This window comes from Equus caballus, chromosome 9, assembly GCF_041296265.1.
Source record: "Equus caballus isolate H_3958 breed thoroughbred chromosome 9, TB-T2T, whole genome shotgun sequence".
NCBI lineage: Eukaryota > Metazoa > Chordata > Mammalia > Perissodactyla > Equidae > Equus > Equus caballus.
In genome coordinates this window covers 54,631,980-54,650,891 of record NC_091692.1, presented here as the reverse complement: position 1 = coordinate 54,650,891, position 18,912 = coordinate 54,631,980, and the positions used below count along the sequence as shown (strand labels likewise).

General features: G+C 39.3%; 1 protein-coding gene and 1 pseudogene across 6 annotated transcripts in view; one reads left to right on the top strand and one right to left on the bottom strand.

The window, feature by feature from the left end:
• LOC138915580 (uncharacterized) overlaps positions 1 to 18,912 on the top strand; it is a 61,190-nt gene that overhangs the window by 29,568 nt on the left and 12,710 nt on the right. For 4 of the 6 annotated variants that reach the window (XR_011421610.1, XR_011421611.1, XR_011421614.1 and 1 more), the window contains one exon: positions 125 to 301. The exons of 1 other annotated variant lie outside the window; for it this stretch is intronic. Coding sequence is in view for 1 of the 5 variants with exons in the window: in XM_070222323.1 (XP_070078424.1) it covers positions 125 to 301 (177 nt within the window). In the remaining 4 variants the exon portion in view is untranslated. Of the gene's footprint in view, positions 1 to 124; positions 8,387 to 18,912 lie in introns of those variants that run through there. One more of the 6 variants, XR_011421612.1, reaches the window with a different exon arrangement.
• LOC138915584 (large ribosomal subunit protein uL15m-like) lies at positions 9,288 to 16,384 on the bottom strand (annotated as a pseudogene).

The following is an 18,912-nucleotide window of genomic DNA, read 5'->3' as shown; positions in this document are numbered from 1 at the left end:
TAGTTATGTCTGACCAGATACTGAAAGTCAAAGGTCAGCAGATGGAAGCAGAGCTGGTTGGGACATGGAGAATTGTCTCAGAGCACGTCTCGATGATACTTCATCAAGAGTCTGCTGCTTCCAGGCTTGCTTTCTTCAGTCAGCTGAATGCAGGGAACGAGGAAGCTCCAGGGCAGAGCTGCAAGATGGAAGGAGCCAGGATCCCTGAGTCGGCCTGCAACAGACCGCCTGCTGACCAGGAACACCTGCCGTGGAAGTTTACCAGAGCGAGAGAGAGACTTCTGTTGTGCTTTGGCCAGTTGTAAGTGCACGTTTTATACCAGTATGGTATTAGGGCATTATCTTCTTGTTAGATGGATTCTAGCCACTGTATCCAAATCTCAAAGGAAAGGCAGGTTCTGAGTATGTAGAAAATTAGTATTCTGCAGTTTTCCTTCTCCACGTGTATAATTCTGTTATCTGTTCCTCAGAATGTAGACGTGTGATGTGACAGAGTTGGGACGTTTTATTAGGCTGCAGTACTTTCTTAGAGGTGTAATCTGAAGGAGGCTACTACTCAGGTGAAAACTGGTGAATGAGGATTTGTGATGCCAACTGTGAAGGTTGCCAGCAGTGGAGGAGAGACTGATCTTCAGAGCACTCTCGTTTAATAATGATCTTAGGGCTAAGAATTGTTAGTTTTTATTGATTTCCTAGAATTTACATAATTGAAAAATTAGCAAATGTATAAGGTATGTATGATGTGGCATTTTCCAAACTTAAGTCATTTCCCTACTCCTTCATTGTTTTTGCTGTGTTTTATACCACAGCATTTTATCTCACTCTTGTTTTTTGTTTGTTGTTCTGTTTGTTTGGTAACGTCTGTTGCCAAGCTTCCTTTTTTTGCTTGAGGAAGATTCTCCCTGAGCTAACATCTGTGCCAGTCTTCTTCTATTTTGCATGTGGGATGCTGCCACAGCATGGCCGATGAGTGGTGTAGGTCTGCACCTGGGACCCGAACCCACGAACCTGGGCCACTGAAGTGGAGTGTGCCGAACTTAAGCACTACACCACAGGGCCGGCCCCTTTCTCACTTTTTTTTTTTTTAAACTTAGCATTGTCATAAGAAGTAATACATGTGGAGTCATAGATTGGTGTGTTATTTTTTCCTAATATCTATTTGAATAATACATACTTATTTAAAAATCCCAACATGTGGTAGATAACTTTATTTTAAACGCCACTAGTGATATTTCTGTCATACTTGGGAAATACTGTTCACATAATGAATATTATTTTTTAGGATCTTCAGTGCTTAATCCATAAAATCCTAATAGAAATAGATGCAGTCACAGGAAACTAGCGGACGTACTGTGTCTGACAGGGCTTTGGTTACAGCTTTTTCCTATCACAGATTAGTATTCTGTTTGATTAATATCTACATTTGTTTGTGACTGAGGGACAACGAAAACAGTGTATTCAAATAATTTTTGAACAGTGTTAAGCAGGATGTGCTTCTAAAGTTAGTGAGGAATGGGCCTAAGGAAGTGCTAATGACCGTGACATTAAGATACAAAAATCTTGGAAAATACTGATACTTGTGGTAGAGAAAGAATTGGATAATCCCGTGATCCGAGGGAGAAGAAGATAATGAGGCTTGAACGGCCCGGGGAAGCGTTGTTCCCTGCTCAGGTGAGTGTCAGGGCATCGCTGCTGGTGAACAGATGGGAAGGTCTCGAGCCCCTCCTTCCTGACTCTGACCAGCTCATTCCCTAGAGACCATCACAGACAATAAGAGGCTCGTGTGGTTTCTGAGGCAGCGGCTTGGTCAGAATCTAAAATGTTTTGACTACAAATTACTTCTGGGTACCTGCATTAATTTCCTAGGGTCACTGTAACAAGTTGCCACAAACTGGGTGCCTAAAAAAACCATAAATGTCCTCTCCTCCAGCTCTGGAGGCAAGATTCTCAGATCCAGTTGTCGGCAGGGCCGCGTTCCCTGCAGAGACTGCGGGGAGCATCCACTTCACGCCCCTGTGGCTTCTGGTGGCTGAAGCTTCCTCAGCTGGTGGCCACATCCCTCCAATGTGTCTCTGTCCTCACGTCGCCCCCTCTTCTATGTCTGTCTTCTCTTGTGTGTGTCTTATAAGAACAGCTGTCACTGGATTGAGGGCCCACCTGGATCCTACAGGATGATCTCATCTCAAATCTGTAATTTAACTACAACTGCAAAGGCCCTTTTTCCAAATAAGGTAACAGTCACCAATTTCAGGGGTTAGGATGTGGACATATCTTTTGGGGACCACCGTGCAGCCCACTACAGTATTTGAATAATGTCTATGAAGTTTAGGGCTCATTTTATTACATTTCCCATATTTCCCTAATTCTTAGCTGTTTTTCCTCTTATTTCTTTCATTAATAAAAACAAAAACAAAGAATGCATCCCTCTATGTCAGGCATCTGTTGTCACAATAACGAGCATAATAAACCCACTTCAAAACGTAACTTGGGTAGAACAAAAAACCTGTTACTGACCATTTCTGCACAGTCTCGGGGGTAGCTGGCTGCTTGCGCTGGTCTCGGACGGGCTCTGCCGAGCTCTGTTGGGCTCACTCAGGTGTCCGCATTCAGCTGGCTTGTCAGCTGGGTGCTGGCTGGTCTGGAATGTCCTCTAGGGGGAGTGAGGCATCTCTCCTCCACATGGTTCCTGATCCCCCAACAGGCTACACAGACGTGTTCTCATGATCACGACAGAGGGGAAATCAACTCCACAGGCACACACAGCTTCTGAAGGCCTAGGGTCAGAACTGGCACACTGGCACATTTGCCCACTCTGTTGACCAAAGCAGCTCACAAGTCTAGGCCTGTTTCGAAGGGCTGAGTTGGCAGACGCTGCAAGTCACATGGCGAAGGGCACAGAAACCGAGGGATGTGAAATATTGGAGCCTCCGTGCCACCCAGCCACAGCAACTTCCTACACCCAACCAGGAATCTGCCACTTCTAACAGGGTTCATTGAAACTCTTCCAAATGTCATTTCAGTTAAGATAGAGGATTCAAACTTTATTAGCTTTTTAAATACATATTTTGCATCTCATTTGTGAATGGGTTTCTCCTCTAATTCAGCAAAAATATGTTTTAGTTTTCAGAACCTTGCTGTACTCACCTTACAAGGCTTGAACAGCTGTATAATGAGCATCTTATTACATTTAAATGATAAAGAAAAACTCAAGTTGCTCTGTAGTCAACATATTCCACATAATAGCCAAATTCCCAAAGAAAATGTAAACTATTGTAAAATATTGAAATAGTCAACAGCATGAGGAACTGTGGTAGAAGCCTTTACTCCAATGAAAAAAAGGACATGCGCTGCACCTGACGTATTTTGTGACACTGTTGTGTCACAACGGTGCAGGATGAATCAGCACAGTGGAGAGTGGTCATCTTGCTACATCTGTTCTAAATAACTTAATACAGATGTGACTGCAAACCACAAAAATCAGTGCCATTCAGCCAAATTTAGTCATACCCTAAGTCAGCTTTGTCGTTCTCAAGCCTTCTGATACGAGAGAATATGGGATGTAGGGAAAGTTGAGAGTTGGAGACAGGAGTCAGTTGCATTTAAAACTATTTCAACGTTACAAAAAAATCTCTGACCAGGTGAACAAACTGCTGGATTTTATCCCAAGGCCCTTAAGGAGTGCAAGCAAGTGTAGGAACCCTGATGGCTGAGCTTCATTAGCTTGATGGAAAATGCTTAAGATCATAGCTTTTATGGATTAATCTAGGATCAGAGTGGCAGCCGCTAAAGGGAATAGTTCCAAATTTGCTTGAAGCAGAGGACCGTCTCTGGACCTCACTGTCACATAGCTGCAACTGGCTGAAGGATCAATAATACCGATGATGATCCCTGGGAGTAAAGACCACACCCTCCCCCAGGCTTTCATATGATTCCTGAAACAGGGTTTTATCTTCTCTCTCTCTTACTTTCGTGATATTTTAACAATTTTAATAACTGTCATTCATTTAAGAATGTCTAAAGTTAGTTATGATTAGTCTCCTCCCAAGATATACAAGATGACGCATATAATTTATAGGTATTCACTTTGGTTCTTTTCCAAATCTGCCTGGTCCTTACTGAAAGAGTTTTTCTTTTTCTTATTTTCAATTCCTTCTTTTATCTGTTTAATCACTTACACATATTTTATAGTTTATTGATTTGTTTAGTGCTAGCTGTTGCTGCAAAAACGCAATCAGTCTCTGTGCCATGTATTCCTTGCAAACAGAAATCAGATCAACAGGTATTTGGGGCTGAGTGGTCTTCCTTGTGCCTATTTGAGTATACATCTTGGATCCTCCTCCTCCAAACCCATACTGTTCTCTCCATTCTGCAAGGTTGAGAATGGAGGATTGTATTTTGGAAGTTTCTATCAAGTAGGCCTGAAAGTGACACATTCCATAGGCCAGAACTTGGTCATATGGCCATAGCCAACCATAAGGGAAACTTGGAGATGTAATGACTCCATCTCTGAATCCGAGAGGAAGATGAAATACATTGAGAGAACAGCTAGCCACTCTACACCACATAGTCTCCGTCCAATAATTCTATTCTGCTTTTCTTGACAGATTAGTGATGCGATTTGTTTCTGTCTGCTGCTGACATCATGATAGCTTGCTTCCTCTTGTATTTTGTTATTTTAGATTCAAAGTTTCCATTTGGTGCGACTTTATCTCAGAAATCCTGTGTCGTCTGAGTTCCCAGACCTCATAAGTAAAGCAATACAAATATGAGCACAAAAATCCATGTGAATGGAAGCATGTGGTCATAAAATGTTAGGGGGAAAATTTTTTTTCTACCCTTCCCACAGCCAGAACTGAAGCAGACAATATTTCTTTTCATTTCCTATTGAAGGTGGGCATTTTCTTTTGGTCCACATTTACACGGAGAGCAGAGATCCTTTGCAAGTCCCGGCTTCATGCTCAAATCTGTTGCTCAAATTCCCACATCCTATGTGACCATTAGCACTCAAGCCCTTTGATCACCACTATCAACAATTGCCACAAGCACGGCTGAAGCATCGGTGCTCCCTTTCAGCCCTAGTGTAGAACTTACACGTTGTCTTGTGGACGACTATCAGCCAAGCCTTCGGTCACCACTATACAGACGTGCCTCCTGGCACAGCAGCTGTGTCAGCTCTCACTTTCCACTCCAGCTGTCCATTCACTCTTTGTTTTTGGAGCCGAGGTGTTACACTTTCAATCATGAGCATTTCAGTATACCTTTACAATGGTGTTTGCAATATTCTAAGTGCTTTTGTCATGAGAGAATTTTCAAAGTCCCTTCTCTTCTATATTCCTGAAACAGAGTTTTATCTTCTCTCTCTGACTTTTGTGATATTTTAACAATTTTAATAACCGTAATTCATTTAAGAATGTCTAAAGTGAGTTATGATTAGTCTCCTCCCAAGATATACAAGATGCTTATTATCTGTTACTTCCAGTTACTCCACTGCCTCCTGTCTTACACACTTTTCTTTTCCATAATTTTTTATATCTCCAGAACTTGGGTAAACCTTAATTGGACTTACCCATGTATCTAACAGATTCTTCGATCCCCATTGGATCTAGTATCCTATTCCTTCCTAGTGTGGAGACTTCCCTCCTCCTAAATGACACCCTTTGTAAGTTCTTTTATGAATGTCTATAAGTGGTAGACACCTCCTGCCTCGTGGTTTCTCTAGAAAATGTCTATTTCATGCCTACGCTTAATGGTAGTTTACCTGGGCTTGGAATTCTAGAATGATAGTTAATTTTTCTGAGCACCATGAATATATAATATTATCTTTCGACATTTTATTGATGTTAACTTTAACGTCAAGCTTACTGTTTTTTGTAGTTATCCTGTCTTTTTTCCCCAGGCTGCTTGTAAGATCTGACTCTGAAATTTCCTTTAGAATATTTCTAGGTATAGATTTATTGTTACTTATCCTTTTGGGGGGTAATTATACTTCTGGGATCTAACGATTTAAGATAAGTCTGGAATATTTTCAATCATTTTCACATCATATATTGCCTCTTTCCTTTCCTCAAAGACATTCCATTAGATATGTTAGACCATACAGTTTTATCCCACAAGCTCATTAAACCTTACATATTTGTTTTTCACTCTAATCTGCATTCCCTTTAGTCCTTTCTTCTGGTTAACTAATTCTGTCTTCAGTTGTATCTAAACTGTTATTTTACCCGTGTAAGGTGTTTTAAATTTTAATAAAACTTTTGTTTATAAAATTCTACTTTTTTATACCTACCCCTTCGTGGTATCTTATTTTTCAGATTTTAAGATTGTGTCTTAATCATTTAAAATATGCTTTTTATAATTTATCATACCACTTTTATAAATTCTTAGCATTCTAAACCTACTTTCAGTTGATATTAATTACATTCAATCATGTTAGGTTTTTTCATAATGGGCCTTATAACTTGGCATCTTTAGCTCATAATTTGTCATGCTTTATCTATGGAAATACCGTGCAGCTTGTCAGGGTACAGAACCAAGAAACCAGAAGTCAAAGCCAAGCACCATGGGGAAAGCAAAACAAAAGCAAGAAAAAAACCCTCCAGAGAGTAGGGCTGAGCCTACATCAGAGAACTGCCAGCATGCACCTGGGTGTACCTCAGAATTGCTGTGGATACACAGCATATGTATCCGACACTGTATCACTGTTACATAACAAATTTTTTTTTTTGCCATCTTTTTAAGTGGGTATATCAGTAGCAGTTATCCAATGCCTGTATCCCCACAGATGTGTATGTTTGGAAGAGGGGTGTGGCTAGAGGGGGCAGAAAACTTACCTCTTTGCTTCACAGGTCTTCATATCAAGGGTGACTGTATCTGAAGAACTTAATCTGGCCTGGATCTGATTTAGATTATGAGATCCTGGGCCTTGAACCGGACCCAAATGCTGTAATGAAATCAAATTTTTGAGGGGTCTTGGGAGAAGGTAAGTATGTTTTGCAAGTGAGAGGAATTTAAATAATTTGTAGCCCAAATGCAGACTGTGGTGTTTTTAAAATATGTCCATAAATCCTTTAACACTCTTCTCATTGAGGGCAGTTTCCGTGTCCCCTTCCTTCAAATCTCAGCTGATATAAGTAACTCACTTTTAACAAATAGAATATAGCAGATGTGATGCTGCAGGACTCCTGAAGCTATGTCATGAAAGGCAATGTTGATTCTGACTTGTTTGCAAAGACGCTTGCTTTTGGAACCTTGGGGCCACCATGCAGTGGAAATCCCAAGTCACACGGAGAGGCCAAATGCTGGTGCTCCTGTGAACCCTCACTGAGGACCCAGACTACAGCCAAAATCAACTCACAGACATGTGAAGACTCCTCTGATTGATTCCAGCCACCAGCCACGGAGTCACCCTGACCTGTCAAGTCTTCACGAGCCTGTGCCCCAGACACCATGCAACATGTAGAAGCTTCCTCCTATGCTTTTCCTGAATTCTAAACCCACAGAACCCATAAGTATATGGAAAGGTGGTTTTCAGCCAGTAGTTTTGTAAGAATTTGTTATCTAACAATAGAAACCCCAATATAGGATTTGTAAATTTATATTTATACTAGAAGCTAAAACTTCATAATGCTTTATCTTGAAACTGTTGTGTAGCCTGGGTGTAGAGTTTCTCTTGCTACGGAAATGCAATTAATTTAGAATATACTTTTATATTTATTTTTCGGCTAGACTTTTCCTAGGTACAGTTGTGGTGGACACTGAAGCCACACCAACTGGATGGCACACATTTAGTGACAAATTCTTAGAGGAATCCCAGCTGGAGTCCAAGAAAAAAACAAAGACTTGTCTGTCAACTCCCTGTGTTTGTGGGTTTCTATTTCAGCCAAGTTTTTCATTGAGGGTTAGTTTTACTGTAGGGGTTTCATTGTGAAACACGGATCCTTCAGGGTCCCAGTACAGAGTTCCTCTTCCAGTAGGGATAGTAAAACCCAATCCTCTAGGTTCTAGAGAAGCTCCCCACCCATCCTCCCATACCCATCAACTTAGGGAAGCGGTACACCAGCCTCAGCACTGGATGCTCATTGAGCTTGTTCTGAACTCCTCCTCCTTTGTGGAAAACGAGGCATTGTGCTTTCCTTTATATGACCTCAATTTTGCAGGTACAAGAATGCTTGATATAATTTGTCTTGCATATCCAGGCGTTTACAGTGGAAGGTTTTTCAGATTAGCTACTCATGCACAGTGCCATGCCTTATTTTATTTTTTGTTATGAACAAAAAATGGTGCCTTTAGAAAACATAAATAAGCATTTTCAATGTTTTTTACTATGTATTTGTTCAAATAATGATAAATGTTTTTATTTTACCAAAATGAAGTAATATCAGACACAGTGTCTTCTAACTCTTTTTACTTAAAGATACTTCATGGCTATATTATCCATGTTATTAAACACAACATTTATTAAATACTCATAACTTTTATTGCCTCTATTTTGTACTATTGGATTACTTCAAATATTTTCTGTTAGTCTTCTAATATTGGCTGGTTATGTTTCAAATATTTCAAAATTAAAAGCAGATTTGTGATGATTATCTAAATATTTTCTGATGTGTGGTCTATGTTTTGGCTTATGGTACCTGCTTGATTTCTCTCCAAGGGGAGGTGGTTTTGTATTTTAATTAGGCATGCATCTTCATTATGCACATCAATTCATATAGAACTATTTTAACCCACCACCGAACTTGATTGTCACGGTAGCTGTGCTGCTTTAGTCAACTGGAAACAGAGCAGCTAAATCCCAGATACTCTGGAGTTGGACTGTCCAACACAGTAGCCATTAGCCACATGTGGCTATTGAACACTTGAAATGCAGATAGTCTGAATTGAGATATGCTGTAAAAGCCAGATTTTGAAAACTTAGTACAAAAAAAGATCAAATATCTCATTACTAAGTGTACACTACGTACATATTGAAATGACAATACTTGGAAATACTGGCTTAAGTAAAACAAATCATTAAAATTAATTTCACCCGTTTAGTCTTACTTCTATTTTTAGTGCTTAGGGGACTGCTGAAGGGCCAGATGGTGAATGGGAAGTTCCTTTTGATAGCGAAAGTACACAACTTTATTCCAAGTGGAGACAAAGGTTGGGGTTACAAGCTGAACAGGTGAAATCCAGTCACATTCGTCTCTCCATCTGACGTTGGGAATGGATCCAGAGAATGGAGATGACGGTTTCACCCAAGTATTTTCGCAATTAGGAGCTCCTTTATGAAATAAATGCATATCTAGCCAGGAAAATAGTCCATTTTTATTCTGGTCTCACGGATATGTACAGGAGAAGAAATTAATAGTAAAATGGTGTGTTCATACATTGTTGTAGACTTTCAAAATACATTTTTAAAAGAACAATTTAATGAAACACATTTATAGCACTTTTTCCATTCTTGAAACTTCCAAAAGTGACTTTTTTCAGATTGAAAACAAAAATGAATTTGCCTCAACTTTTGTTATACTGTTACTAATGAGCTCAGAGTGAAAATTATGTCTTAAAAACATAATAATAATATCTTAAACATAATAATGATAATCTTGAACATAATAAAGATACTATTAAACAGTTGTCTTAAATTTACCAAATAAATAGATGTGCTATTATAAGATAATACTATTCCTGTTGTTTCTCTATCTCTTTCAGGATCATATATGTAACTTCAAAATTAAATCGCCCCTTTTAATTTTCTCTTTTCCACGGCCCAATATTTTCTCACAGAACACAATGTGTTATTATCATCTACCCTAAGTCTATCCTATTGCGTTAGTAAGAAAAACCAACTTAATAGCAGCAGCAACGGATCAATGAGTATATAAAAGCTACGGTGCCTGGCAGCACATTGTTAAACCCTCTGTCATGTGCATTATGGGTACTCAGCCCTTTATGTTCTCACAGAAACATCTTTATATCTACAAGTTTTTGCTACAACTATTTACTTCTGTTTTCTAGCGTAGTACCATTCAAACTGCAATACCTGTTTTCATTACATTTTCCAGAATGCCTAGGTACGGTTTTTGAAAGCACATTTTAAAAAATGTACATTGAAAACTTCTATTATGATCTTTTTTTGAAGTAGTGCACCTTTTCTAAAGTATTTTTAATTATTTTATATTTATAAAAATATATTTTGTAAATATCAAGTACCCTATAAAATATATGTATATTATGTTATTTAAATAGAACCTAGAATACTTGACATTCAACAAATATATACTGAATGAATAACTTTTTTGATGACGTTGGCAGTCCTTAGTAGTTGGCTAATCAATTTCCATCCCCAAGGATGTTCTGCCTCTCCCATCTACCAACTGTAGAGGCAGGCATAGTTAAGTCTCAGTGCGTCAGCCTCATTGCCCTTAGAGGGAATCAAATGACACAGCTATGGATAATAAGATGTATATGAAAGTCTGCAAGGGGTGGTCATGAGAAAACTTTTGCTTCCTTATGAACAGGGCAGCTATAGCTTGAACCATTCTCCCCGCTTCTTCCTGCCCTTTAAGGTTATTCTTACTGGAGCCATGGTGATCATCTTAGGGTCTTGGGGAGAGGCCATGAGAATTGCAGATACAGAAACTGCAAGATTATTGAACTGCTATGGCTATTACCGTCACTACCAATTCTTCTTAGGTGATAAAAAATAAGAAAAAAACTAATTTGTTTAAGCCATTGCTAGGCAGACTTTCCTTGACAATGACTATGATAAGAAATAATACAATGACCAAGATGAAAGTATTATTGAGAGCCAGGTCGTAGACATCACTCAAACACAGTGACCGCACCAATTCTTTGTTTTATCGCATGGCCTCCTTTTCCAGTCCTCTTTTCCAACTCTGCTTTCTTGGAAGGGAATTCATGAGCTGTAATACTTGAGGACATTCTCCTCTGTAGGTTTCAGGATTTTCTTATCTGCCATATTCACCACCCGTCCAGGAGCAAGACCAAAGAAAATCTGCCTTGGGTCCTTTCGAGTAGTAACTTTGAAGAGTTCATCTTTAGTAACGTCAGGTAAAATATAACCATACTTCTGGGCGAGTTCAAGTCTTGCTTCAGGAAATTTGGCCGGATCCGCCAGGTCACCACGATTCTTTGCATCAGTATAATACGGCACCAGTGCTTCAGGTGCAAGCATTCGTTTTGGAATGGGTTGTCCACGCAGAAAGAATGGAACAGGTTTGCATAGAATTTCTAAAACAATTTTTAAATTCAAAAAAGAGAAAGGCAAATGTTGACTATTTTATTTACATGATGGTTTTCTTTTAATAATGGTATTTTATAATCATTAATTTTTAAATATGACCAAGACGAGAACTTAATTCCAAGAACTCTTTTAATTAAATAAGCTTGTTTTAAGTAAACAAATGGAAATGCTTAATTTTCAAAAGTTTGTATCTTGAAAGTCAGAGTTACTCCTGGGTTACCAACCATTAGTGAGTTTCTAGACATAGGTAACATTGTATTTAAGCCCTGTGTTCAAAAACAAAAACAAAACCTTTTTATGACCTACTGGCTGAGGTCTATCAGAGGACAGAGCCCCACCAGCCACAGCACTAATAAGAAATCCTGAAACAGAAAACAGAGGTGTCCAAACGGCAAGTCAAACAGCCATGAGGACTTTTACAATCCTCACATGCAGCCAGCATGAGACAAAGAGGGAGAGAAGAAAATGACTGCGGAGCAAGCTTACCCAGACTTCTGGGATCACAGAAGGCTGTAGTAACGACACCACCACTCTCTTCGATTGCAGCAATGGCTAGTTCCGAAGCCAACTGTACTTCAATATTAACTTTCGCCTTAAAGGTATCAGCACCCTGTAACACGTCAAAATAGTCTGTGAGTAGCTAGCTTGGCTAAAAGTAAATTAACTATGGCAAGCTTCCTTTTTACACTGTGTTTCCTCCTCCAAAATGCCCACAATGTAACAGCAATTCCTACTTCAAAGACTTCTGCTTCCAGGTCCTATCAAATAACATCAAATTCTTTTACATTTTCTAGGCCCCCTTCTTTTACCAATTTTCCTTCCCTGTGAGCAGAGATGACTATATTTTCACTTGATGTATTTCGTAGACACCAATATAAGCACCCATTCCCAGTACTTCGGTAATAGTTGGCTGTTTAACCCTCATAACAACCCTATGACAGGATTATTGCTAAACCAACTTCACAGATGGGGAAACTGAAGCACAGATAGGTTAAATACCTTGCCCAAAATCACAAAGCTAGGATTCTAACCCAGACAGTCCAGCCACAGTATGTGTTCTTAACCACAACATTATGCTGTAGGATACAGATCATGACTTATCTTCCTATCCCTTAACAAGCAAGAGGCCAAGAGAAGGTTAAAGAGGGGGACGAGTGGGCTAGAATCAGCGAAAGAATAAAATATCTGAGCTTTGGAGGGGTCACCCCCTCTAAGAAAAAAGGGAGCAAAGGACAACAGAAATTCACTTTGCATTCATTATTGACTTTACTACAGCCTCTAAACTGACAGAAAATAAGTTTACCTTTCCCTACCATGGTCAACACTGAAAAATGTAGTCCTGAACTTTTTTAAGTTCTACTTTTGATCACTTTAGTTAGGATGTGCTATATTTTAATTTCAAAACAGATTCTGACAAAAATAAAAAGATGGCATCATTACCATTCTTTTTGTAGTGATAAGAATTTTTTCCTATTTTGGTGTGGTTGAAACAAGCTGGCTCCCAATCAAGTTCCTTTTATTAATTATGAACCTTTAATATATTTAAAAAATATTCCATCAATTCTAAGATACACTTTTTCCATCTATGATACCGACCTGCATTTTAATAATTATGGTACGTTTGACTCAATAAAGTAAGGTCTTGCCATATTATTTGTGATTTTTTTTTTTTTTCTGCTGAGGAAGATTCACCCTGAGCTAACATCTGTTGCCCGTCTTTCTCTATTTTGTCTGCGGGTTGCTGCCAGAGCATGGCCGTCGACGAGTGGTGTGGGTCTGTACCCAGGAACTGAACCCAGGCCACAGAAGGGGAGGGCGCCAAACTTAACCACTAGGCCACAGGGCCAGCCCCTATAATTTGTGATTTTTAATTACTATTCCATAGATTGCTTGACCACTCCCCATCCTTGGACATTGGGGTTAGTTGCAGTATTTTAAGTATTATAAAAGCATTTTTAGGAATGTCTTTCTATCAGTTAGGTTTATTTTGTTTTTCCTTGAAAACATGTCTTTCCAAATTGGTAATTTTATGCTGAAGGATCAGAAAGTCTTATTATCCACTATTTACTACAAATCTGAAATCAATTTACAGCGCTGTAAACGATGTGGAACTGTACTTACACAACCACTGCCCTGGTGTCGTTTTCAGGATTATTTTTGTTAGTTTAATAGACACATACCTGTGAGTTGCTGGGATGCGCAGTTTAACAGCTGAAGAGGTCACGGATTTTTCCATGTCAATTTACATGTGCATTCCCTTATACACCCAGAGTAGGATACTGAGACTTAATCGCATATTTGGTAATCTATCTTCAAATCATCTTATTTGAAAATCCTTTATCCGTAAGGTTTACTTTTTCAAAGGAATCTAAAAGGTTTTTCCATAAACATATGCCTCCCTCTAGTGGACACTAAGTTACTCACACAGTTACATTACTGACAACAAGGAGGAGGAGCAGTTAATTAACAGCACGTTTATTTGCTTATGAAATGCCTGGCCAATGTCTATAAATAGAAAAGTCCTTTACTGCGATTAGAATTGGATTTGATCCCTTTCTTCCATAAATACTGAGTTATTATCATGAGCCAATATTTCCAATATTGCAAACATAGGAATGAATCACAGTACCTGCTCTCAAAGAACTTACATCACACTGAGGAAGACAGTGAAAAATAAATGCATTACTTAGTAATAAATGTCAGGTGTTCATATATTCAAAGAAAAAATACTTCGGGCAGAGTAATGCAGACAGAGTACGACTGTGGGGGAAGCGGGTGGGGGCTGAGTGTTCCTTTATAAAAGAAAATCAAAAAAGACCTTTCTGATATTATCAGATCTGAACAGAGAACCAAAGGGAGGGAGGGAACAAGCTGAACGGACACACGGGAGAAGAGCATTCCCGGACCATGGGAACAGAGGCCCCTCGACGTGATCATGCTGGCTTTCTAAAACCACAACTGAGTATAAACACAATCACCACTATGTAATGGTTATAACAATTCAAAAGGGATAAAAACAAAGGAGGCAGAGTATAGATTATATGAAAATCAGAAATAGCCTCCTATCTAACTCCAAAAATACTAATCCAGACTTACCTCCTCTACCAGCTGGACACCATAATCCCTTTTATATGGCTGGATGGTCACACCTCTCCCATTGACAAGCTGGGTTAAGTCAATAGGCTGAGTAGGATCAACTCGACCCAAATCAATAAGACACTGCAGCCTGTTGAGACTCAAAGGCTGATACCGGCGTCTGAAGCTACAAAACAAGAAAGTAACAGTTGGAAAACTCAACTCTCTTCCTCTTAAGTTCTCCAAATCAACTTAAAAGTTTTGTTCTCTATTTTCCTCCAACAATTTAGATGGTAACAAAATAAGACCCTCCTGACTACAACAGAAACGTTATACTGCTTGATTTTTGGTAACGACACAAAACCAGTATTTCCTTTATTTTGCTAAAAATACTTTGCCTCTTAAGCATTTTACTTCACTCATTTACACAAATCAACAAACAAATTTGGGGAAAATTTAACCCACTATCTGAATTATGCATTAATGGAACTCAAAGTAACCATCGTAGTTGTCATTTATTGGGTAATCACAATGAGCCAGATTTTTATATATATTATTGCTAAGCCTCTAAACAACCAGGAGAGCAGGCATCATTATCTCCATTTTGCAGTCTCAATGTCTGGGCTTTTTTCCCTGCTATTCCAAACTAATTGCACGACTAAAGATGCTTCAGAGGAACAGGGGCAAAAGTTTGCTTCAAAGTGACTATCAATTTCTACCAAGCTATTTTTTAGGTGATTCTCAGCGAAAAACAGGGCTTTCTACTTTAAAAAGCAGAACAACCTACCTATGTCCTTCATTAAACCCGTATTTTGGGATTTGTATGTAAAATGGAGTCTGGCCTCCCTCAAAGCCCAGTCGGGGCCGGGTTCCTCTCTGTCGTTCTCCTTTATCTGTCGCCTCTGCCACATCTTCTACCTCTTCTCCGCCCCCTCGGTCGTCTTTCCTAAAGGAAAGAACAAAGTTTTATGATCTACAGATGCCTTTTTATAAACTGTATCTCATCTTTTCGTTGTATATTTTTTGTTACACCATTTATTCATCCAACCAACCAGTACTAGCTAACACTACCTTGTGCCAAGCACTGTCCTAGCTGCTCTAGCGTCCAAACACTCTAAATCAGCATCTTTGCCTCTGAAGATGTACCTAATTCTTGCAACCAAAGTGCAAGCTGTGTTTCAAAGGCAAACTTCCAAGGATGGGATGGGGATAAGGGTTCTACAACAGGCTCGAACGGAAAAAAACCTAGAGTTAAACATCCACAACAAACAAAGCTTACATGATAGTTAAGAAATTCTATTTTGGAATTGTAAATATGTCATTGCTACCCATACATTATTTTATTTAAAGATTAATTTATAAAGAAAACATTTTTCTTAATTTACTTCCTGTCACTTCACGAAGGCAACGAACTGATTTTCAAAATTACAGTACGTCACCTAACAGCTTTTCTGGCTGTATTTAGTGATTTGAAGAGACATCTAACGGAATAAATCAATTCAACTCTTTCCCATGAAGCTATACTGGAAAAGTCCTTCATTTTAATTCCAATTTTGAACGGGACAATCATTTTGCAGTGCGACTTCGCTCCTACGCCCTAGCATAATTATGCTTTTAAGCATAAACCGTATTACGAGTTGACACCACGCGAGAAGATTTTCCTCTGCAGTTAAGGAGAACAGGGACTCAGAAACCCTACCTCCATCCCAATACCCTCTGGAGTAAGCAGTCCCCGGAAAGCGCGGGCAGTGCAGGGCCGCTTCCATCGCCCCGTGCGCCAGCGCTTGCCCGCAACGCCACCAGCCACTTACCAGTTTCCTGGAGCCCGGATTCGGCTTTAAGTTGGCCAGGCTAACCCGGGGCAGGGTCCGGAGCAGGTCCAGAGCCCTGGACCCACTGCCCTGCACCGAACCTGCCATGACCCCCCAGCAAGAGCCTCCAAGGGCACCGGGCCGCGTCGGAGCCCACGTGGTCTGGGGCGCTGCTTTACGGCTGCGGCCCCGCCCCTGTCGCAGTGCCGCGAGCGCGCCAGCGCCCTGGAATCCGGCAGCGGCTTCGGAAGCTTTAGAAGACTGACATGTCGGTGTTGCTCTGCCTTTTTTTTTTTTTGTAAATTCGCTGCGGATGTCTTCATGGTTTGAGAGATCGTGGCTTGAGCCCGGGCTTGAACGTCCGGTGTTCTCTTCCGCCACAGCAAACGCGCACTGCAAACGCTGCGGTCTGCGGTCCTCAAGAGGCAGCGTCTTCTCTGACCGCGCCGTGGAGAATGAGATAACCTGAGCGCAGAATTACTAATTTTGAATTTGGCTAATCAAACACAGTGAGATTAAACAATACTCAGAGTCCAGCTAGTAAAATGCCTGGCTAATACTAACCTGTGTAATGAAATTCAACCTACGCATTCCCATCAGTGTGCTTCTACGTCTACTGCATTGACCCACCGAGTTGCTGAGATACGAACTTCACTGAGCTGCTCGTGATGACAGGTGCCATAGGAGCGCTTGGCACGTGTCATCGCTGTGTTGTCAGCCTTATTCGATCAATAGCTTGTGGAGGTAGATGTTACTACCTTTTACGGACCGGGACGGTAAGGGTTGGCAAGGTCGGGTAGCTTGACCAAGGTCTCACAACAAGCGGCAGAGCCAGGACTCACACTTACACTGCCTCCTAGTAGAACAGTAGTGTTTCCTAGGATATAAAATTGAATATCTGCAGCATAGAACACATAACATTATTTTCAAGCTAAAAAATAGCTTCCCTATTTTTGTCTTAAGTGAATGTGGTATAGAAAACAAGGTTCCTTTCTTTTTCTTTCTCTTATTCTTTTTATATTTCACTTGTCTCGCTGGGGAGTTTTCTTTCTGGTTCCTCTTAGTGATCACAAATAGTGAAGGAGAGAAATTTTTGGAGGGGAGCTACTTCTATGTTTAATTAAACCCTTTTCAACTTATTTTAAAACAAGTATAAAATACTACAGAAAGAAAAATTTGCATTCATGCTTTATTTAAGCAATATTTATGAGCAAGACACTGAAACCTGTTACTGAAAAATATACGTGGATGAAGTCAAACAAGATCTCGCTCCCACGTTGTTTGAAATCGAGTAGGACAGACTTTCCCAAATTGAGTATTTTATAAAAGTTAAAAAAAAAAAGTACGTCTCTTGTGGACCTAATAATGCAAATTCAAGAAAAATACAGATATATGAGTTCTATAAAACAATGTGAAGATAAAGTCCAGACTCTATTTAGAAGTACAAAAGAAAATACTGAAAAAAAATAAGCTAGTTCCTGCCTTTAAGAGGTTTCACTTCAATATATTTCATAATCTTTTCTTTAGAATTTTCATACTTCTGAGAGGAAAATTACAAAATATGTTGCAAAATGTGCCCTCATCTACAGAAATATATACAATTTTTTTCTCTACCTAGAAAATCGTTTGCATTAAGTAATGAACTTTTGGATGAGTGTTAACACCAATAATGTTTCTCATGGAAAAAATGTGTATTGAATAAATGAGATACAGGAAATAAAAAACAATGTGCTGCATTTCTTGCAAGTAGATGCTCTTTGTTGTGTAGGTTATATAATGCTATTGGTGAACATCCGTTAATAATAGTGGAAATAATTGTTTGTAGTTAATTGTAGGCCGTTTGTTTATCCCATATCCAACATGTTGATGAAGCATATAAAACTGTCAAAATAATTTAATGAGTTTCATCTGTGTTTTAAGAATGTAGTTTAAGGTGTGTGGTGAATAAGTCATCAACCCTTACCTGAAGCCTATAGTTTTACATCATCATTATCACTGCATGATAATACTTACTAAGCACCCACCTGCTTGGGGTGTTGTGCTATACTCTGTTTAAATGATGTTAATGAGACCTTGCCATAAGAAAACATCTCAACAAGAGATTTAAAGTCCATCCTAATTCCAGTCCCAGTTGATAGTGACTACTGAATCATTACGTAAAAAGAATAAAACAAGCCCTGTAAAGATGGTGTAATTTGAAGTTCCTTGGGAAGGCCTCTTTCTCACACACTCCCAAATAATTTTCCCCTACCTATCCCAGTGCCTTAACAGTCTGCCAACAGAGATGAATTCTTTTGAGCTCATTATTTAGAGTTAAAATTCTCAAGGTGGGTAGAGAATGAGAGAGGGGGATGAAAATAAAAGGGGATAAATTTATCACATGAGGTACTTGGTATGAACCGTAATACTAATACACCGTGCAGTGAAGCATCTGATCAATTTAACCCTCTGTTTCTGAGATTAAAAAACAAAAACATGCATATAAAACTCTCCCATCTAATCTCCCTAAATGAGATCACACATTAAATAATATTTGGCAGGGATGGGAACAGGAGGAGGAAGGGAATTTCAGTTATTAGATTATTACTGATTTTTACCATGAGCCAAAACCAAATCATTTTTATTTTTTATTTATTTTTTAAATTTAAGTGCAAAAGCACTGAAGAGCTTTACTACAAATTACAACCTAGAAACACGTTAACTGAACAATTAAAATTCATACAATCAGATTTAGATATATAACAACACAAAGTAGGAACAGAATTACAGTACAAC